The sequence below is a fragment of the Pseudochaenichthys georgianus genome, chromosome 3, assembly GCF_902827115.2.
Source record: "Pseudochaenichthys georgianus chromosome 3, fPseGeo1.2, whole genome shotgun sequence".
Classification (NCBI taxonomy): Eukaryota; Metazoa; Chordata; class Actinopteri; order Perciformes; family Channichthyidae; genus Pseudochaenichthys; species Pseudochaenichthys georgianus.
In genome coordinates, this window is record NC_047505.1 from 16,177,453 (window position 1) to 16,184,560 (window position 7,108).

A 7,108-nucleotide genomic window follows, 5' to 3' on the forward strand; every position below is an offset into this window, starting at 1 on the left:
AGGACCTTATCGCGGCTGCTGCATGTTTTAAAAACGTTATCTGCTCATTTTAAAAGCATTATTCAACTTTTTATGGTTATGTTTTGGAACAGACAGTGCTTAGGTAATGCTAAGGAAAGATTGTCATCTGGTTTAATACATAAAAAGTCTGCAGTGACTTGATACACAATTGTTTTTATTAATTTTTAATAGAAACCACGTTATTTCCCTAACCTAAACCAAAGTGCTCATATTGCCAAACCAAATTACAGACAGGACTCTGGATGCACTTTGGTGTTAAAGGCCTGAGCTCTGCATGCCCTCCATCCACCCTGACCACCACTGACTCAAGGGTGGTAGCTTTTCATTCACTCAAAAAGACAAGCCTCTGAACATAGTCCGGGCACAGATTTACGTTTGACACCACAATGTAAATGGCAAAACAATTAAGAGCCAACGTTCTAGGGAACAGGGTTTCTTGCGCAGAACATATAAAACACAGCCAGTTCCTCCCAAATCAAATCAAATCAAGTTTTATTTATATTACACATTTATAAACGATTTTTGGTCGAGCCAAAGTGCTGTACATATAATAAAAATAGCCTAGAGACTCCCAGGAAGTTTCTTTCCCATACACTTCCACCCTGCTTGAAATGCCACAACAAACCTTCGCGACAGTGACATCCATACTGTACGTAACACTTGCGCTTCCTTTGTATAGTGCTCCAACACATTGTATATATTGAGACGCTAAGGGGCGGGACATCACTATGCAGTTGACCAATCACAACAGAGCCAGTCAGCTAACCAATCAGAGCAGACTGGGCTCTGGTTTCAGACAGAGGGTGAAAAGAGGTGCTGCAGCACAAGCAGTATGAGAGAAATAAAGACCTTTTTGAACAATAATTATGAAAACATCTCATAGTAGAGGCAAGAAATACAAATATGAACCTGGAAATTAGCTTAATAGGGCCTCTTTAAATATTTTGGGGCTTAAATATCCTTAATTCTATCTTTAAACAAATCCGCAAGTAAAAAAGAGTCCTGTACAGGGATGACAGGGATGTTGACAGCTGAGGGTATCAAGTCATGTCCTCTATCAAATGCCAGTACGTTAAATATCAATAACATAGAGCATGACTGCTCCACTTTTTCACGCAACAAATAACTGCTGTTACAGGGTATTGTCTCTGCAGGACAATGTTTACTTCCAGGTACCTTTAGAGCCTGCTGGGTGATTTGACTTGACGCTGAGAAGCACAAATGTGAAAAGACCAAATGATGGGGGAAATATGTCTGATATGCATCACTTTTTCCACCATTTACACAATGAGGCAATGAAGGTCGGGGGAACTGCATTTTCTTTGTGTGTGTGTGGGTAGTAGCGCAGGAGGGGATTCAGGACTCAGCCAGATGATGTCATGGCCATTAAGGAAGTTGCAGCCATAAAAGAAGCCATTGAACTCTGCAGCAGAGTGTAATTCTTTATAGTGAAGTCACACAGCAATGTTCCACTGATCACTGAGGAAACAAGAAACTCACTAATAATGGGGAACAGTAGTTAGGAGAGAGAAGAAAATAACAAAGAAAACAACACATTAAATTAGGTTCCCGAGGAGAGGATTTGGAGTAAGTTGCCAAAACAGGTCCAAGGAGAAGTAAACAGTAAAAGGGTATAAAGGAAAAGAAAAGCTTACGATCAAATGAGATTGAATTAAAATAGGTTGTGATGATAGATTCCAGAGCCTTTACCCCTTCTCAAGAGGGAGAACGGTAGTGTAAACCAATATAAAAGCATGTCTTTGGGTATATTTTGAGGTTAAAGGCACTATTTAGATCGATAACTCTGGAACACAATTGAAAAAAAAAAAACATGAGATAAGTATCATATTTTCTGAAAACTGTTTTTTTGTATACACTCTTGTCATCTGATCATGCCAGTAAGCATGCACTGTTTCAGAGATCAGATCTCACTAGGATTTGGAACCAACCAATCAGCCAGACCACTTGCCCAGGTGACCTGCATGGGGGGAATTGAGTCTTCCTGGGGCCTAATTTATAAAGCAACAAGTCCTCCAACTCATACGACCAAATATGTTGTTTGTTCAAGCGCTTAATACGTCCTATAATTACGTTTTAAAGTTTTCGCCCTCTAGTGCTCCCGTTGAATGCAAATGTTACAGATGATCGTTTATTCACAAATAACCCTCTCTGTAAAATCCTAAATTGTAGGATAGTTTGGCCATTAAAACGCTTTTTTATTATATTTCTAGCGAGAAGTGTATATTGTACTTTTAGAATCCACGTCCAGTCGATATGTAGGATCTATAGTTTGATAGATATTACGAAGATGATTTGAGGTATGCGGCAGCCTCCATGTAAAGTTACGGGTTGAAAACAGTATTTCCGGTCTCGACGTTTTCATAATAAAACCAATGATCAAATGATTTAACAGTGATATCTGCAGTACTCATCAACTAAAAAACATCAGTTTATCCTAGTTAATTATACGACATTAATTGGTTTAAATTGTGTGCAATGCTTTTGTGTTTTTCCCATAGGTTTTTCTCTTTCGATTCTGAGAGACACCTTTCTTTTTTCAGAGGTTTTGATAGGCTAAAACATTGATTGTTTTAGCCGCAATGCATGTTGGGATATGGTGTTTATATGATATAAAATAGGAAAAAATAAATTGGGAAATAATACTTTATTCCAAGTGTTCTTGCTTTTCTCTTTGGAAGTCATCACATAACGGCATTGTAATACACGGGTCGGCTGCATTAAATATTACATATCTGCCGTAAATATTTATTTAGAGCCCTGATCAGAAGACCTTTTGACAAACTGTAAGAAATGCCGCCAAAACTGAATACGTGACATGGATCATAAACATATTAGCAATTAAACAACATCTTCCATTTATTTTCACACAATACGTCTCCTTGCAGTATCAACACTAATTCGGCTGACTTTTATATTTGATCCAATTGGTAGATAGGCTATATTTACACCATAACGGTGCACAGCTGATAGAAAACAATTTTCTTGTAGTTTTTAAAGATATTATTTACTACGTTTCCAACTCCTCATGCAGTTGACTGTTACAGGTCTATACAGGCTAATGGTACAATGCATAAGCTTCAAATCGAGAGACTGAAACTGTATTTTCCTTTACCGTTCTGTTTTAATTTCACAATAAAGTTAATAGTCATATTATGTTTGATATTATTATGTTTTATTAACTCCACCACTTTTTTTTTAACCCGCGCCACCTAGTGGTTAAAGCACGTTATTGAATGTTGTTGTTGAATACGTTTTATTTGATGAAAACATTTAAATATTAAGAGTAGCCTACATACAAAATTGAAAATATGAAGAAGATACTGTAGTGATCTCTACAATAAAACAGTTTAGTGCAGGACGTCCAAATATATTAACAGGAGGATGTGCAAAACAGACAAACTAATAAGGCTTTATTTAAACATTAAAGAATACTTTAAGTTAAGGTCTTCTTTTGAATAAGAAAAAAAACGTTGGGGGTATCAACAGATAAATATGAAGTCTGACAAAGTAACATCTAATATATTGCATAGTTTATTTTGGCACTTGACAATCACCTTCCCTGAATTTGACTCAGGTGTAACTAAAGTCTGATGTAAGGGTTGTTTATATTTCACATCATTAATCAGAATCTGCAAAGTAACTAAAATAAATGTAGTGGAGTAAAAATAGCAGGGTAACCTCTGAATTGTAGTGGAGTAGAACAAAGTAGTACATGCTGCTGTAACAAAAACATTTCCCAACTTGGGATCAATAAAGTATCTTATCTTATCTTATCTTAAGATGATCGATGGCTACTGCCATATTTGAAAAATGTGCCTCTGAACCTTGACAAGTGCATGTTTCAGGCTTATCAATGAACAACAGGCGGGGTCACAGACATAAGATCAGCTGTTAAATAAAGCTCTTCTGACCTTAGGTGTCATATTAATTCACCCATTTATTAATTATATGCTTTACATTTGATAACACCACTGTGTTTCGTATCCCCTAAACCTCCAGGGTGTACACAGTTTAATACTGGCAACTTCTAAGTATGGTAAATACGAAAACGTCTTATAAAGAGACGTGCCATAGAACATGTTGCGAAACACACAATAGCCAGCATGTGTAGTTCGGGGGGGGGGGGGCTGGACCCGTCCAATTCCAGTTTTGGACAGTCTGCCGTGGTTCCATTCCATTTCATAGAGCTGTGACGCTCAGCGTAACCTTGTTGCACTGCCACTCCAACATCCAATCACAGAGCTTGAGGGCTAATCACGGGGTTTGTAAAGCAAGGCGAATGTTGTAGTCCCAAACGATAGCTGGGGATTCTGGGTAGTGTAGTATCTTCGGAAACTGTAGTGTCTTAACTCCGAAAAAACTATTTGTTTCTCTGAATCGAAGGTTAAAAACACAAAAGCATTGTACACAATTTAAACCAATCAATATTGTGTAATTAACAAGGATAAACTGATGTTTTTTAGTGGATGATGAGTAATGCAGATATCACTGTGTAATCATTTGACAGTGCGGGGAATATATCCGGTTTTATTATGAAAACTTCGAGACCGGAAAAACTGTTTTCACCCACGCTAACTTTACATGGAAGCTGCATACACGTTCTCCTGGCGAGACCTCAAATCATCTTCGTAATATCTATCAAACTATAGATCCTACACATCGACTGGACGTGGATTATATACACTTCTCGCCAGAAATCGAATCAAAAAGCATTTTAATGGCAAAACTATTCCACAATTTAGGATTTTCAAGAGGGTTATTTGTGAATAAACGTCCCTCCGAAGCGTTTGAAATGAACGGGCCGGGAGCATGTTGTTTCTTACACGACCACTAGAGGTGCTACACTTTAAAATGTGACTCTGGGTCGTAATAAGCTGCTGAACAATCAACCTATATGGTCGTTTTTTGTAGGAGGACAGGCTGTTATAAAGCCTTGCGTACGATCCACGTGGGAAGGTTGCTTACGTAGGATAAAGCAAATAAATACGCACATTTTCCGATCCTGAGGAAGGTTATGTGTATTTTGTCATTAACTTTTTTCGGACCACTTATTTATTTATTTTGGTGACGATCCAACCTCCATGCTGCTAGTCTGGTTCAAACTGCATCCACCAAACAATATGATTTGTCTCCACCTTCCCAAAAGAACCAAAACCTGACAAGGTGTGAAATGTATTTTTTAGCTGTTCTGTCGTCATTTCCTGCGATCTTCTTTATGCAGTCAGTCAAAATTAACATTAATACGGGGCGTTTCTTTGACTATTTATAGGCAAATATGGGCGTTACGTGAAACCCGCAAAAGCTGCGCCGCATTTCGAGTTTATTGTGATTTAGAAAGGGAAACCGGCGTAGGACATGCCGCACGCACGTCCTACGCCGGTACGCAGTGTTTGATGAATCGGAAAATGTCTGTGCGTATTTATTTGCTTTGTCCTACGTAAGCAACCTTCCCACATGAATCCTAAGCGAGGCTTTATAAATGAGGCCCCAGATCTCAGTTAGGTGTCGACAGCATTTGGCCACTTTTTGGACAATTTATCAAACATATGTCTTGCGTCACCTTCCCCTGGTGAAGGGGAGTTACTCTCCCGAGCGAGGGTAGAGGGAAAAGTGAAGGTATACCAGGAATGGAGCACAGCTGAGAGCCGCTGTCTTATAGCTCTGTTGTACGACACCTCTGTTGCTGCAGTGCCAAAGAAAAGTCAAGCATTTCAAAGCAATACACAAGACTGCTGAAGACTCCAACGAATAACACAGTTGGAATTATTAAATGTGGGTGTGAAGCTCTGGAAACCAAACTAAATGTTGTAAAGACAAATGTTATCAGTGTACTTTGCAGGCAGTTTACACCACCAATCAATTTAACATGATTATTTATAACTGATAATCTGATGGATGATGTTAAGGGTATATGTTTAGGAGTTGTTAAACTCGTCTCTGCATTTACTAGAATCACCCCTCAGTAAGATATTGGCCGAAAGCTTAAAAATTGAATAAACTATATCGTAGAATGTGCTCTGGTCTTCTGTATCTTTGTTCTTTGCTTAAATGTTGTTTGGTGTTCCACATGGTTTGATTCTAGGACCCTGGTTGTTTCCATTTTGAGAACACTGTATGTTTTTAAAAAGTGTCATGTCATGTCATGCATTTATTCAACAGACAGACAGGTAGATACATTCAAGTGTCAATGCAGCAAAATACAGAAGAAAGTATTATTATATAAGAAAAGTATTTAAGTGTTATTAAAATAAATCCCTAAAGTATCACAAATTAAATGAGTATTATGCATGCATAACGTCAACAATACAATACAGATATTCAATTATATTACTGTACTGTAAACTCCAATCTGGCCGAGGTATTTACCACTGGTTGATACATGTTTCATTATTTTATGTTGACCTTAAGTTACTGAGTGGTGAACAATTTTCAAATTGCACAGAGCAAACCTTTAGAAAATTCAATTGATATCACAAAAAACGTTTACTTTAATTTTATACTGCAGGTATGGGTGAAAAATAAAAGTAAAACCTGTCATTGTCATTGTCTCACCTGATGAGATTCTGCAGGAGCTGTCTGCTGGAGCTCTTTCTTTTGATGGACTCTGACATGGTGGATGGTCTGCTCCTGGTCTGTGGGCCTGGTTCTGGTGCTGGTCGGTGGGCAGCCTCTGGTCCTGGGTCTGACCTTAGTTCTGGTCCTTAGATGTTTCCTACAGCTGCTCTGTTGTTCTTCTTCGTGTGTCTCTGTGGCTCATGTTGGCCTCTCTCTCCCTCACTCTCTGATCGCAGCTCTCTCCTCCCTCCATGTGGTTTTCATTGAAGCGTTTGACCCCCCCTCTCTCTCACCCTAACAGGGGTCATGTGACTCACCCAGGGGATTGTAAGATGATATCATAACAGTGGTTCAGTGTCAATATACTATGCATGTATATTGTACATATTCATATTGTGAGGGAGTAACAGAGTGTGTGTTAGTATACAGTGATCTAATTAACACATTCCTAGACTCCAGCTAATTATACACTAAACTCCCTCATTGCGCTTTAAAAATGCAACAACAACTG

General features: G+C 38.5%; 1 protein-coding gene across 2 annotated transcripts in view; it reads right to left on the reverse strand.

Moving 5' to 3' along the window:
* Positions 1 to 6,805, reverse strand: part of LOC117463376 (non-muscle caldesmon-like) — a 54,287-nt gene extending 47,482 nt beyond the window's left edge. For both annotated transcript variants that reach the window (XM_034105610.2, XM_034105602.2), the window contains exon 1: positions 6,595 to 6,805. In XM_034105610.2, coding sequence (XP_033961501.1) covers positions 6,595 to 6,653 — 59 coding nt within the window. In that variant the 5' untranslated portion in view covers positions 6,654 to 6,805. The remainder of the gene's footprint in view (positions 1 to 6,594) is intronic.
* Positions 6,806 to 7,108: the final 303 nt, after the last annotated feature.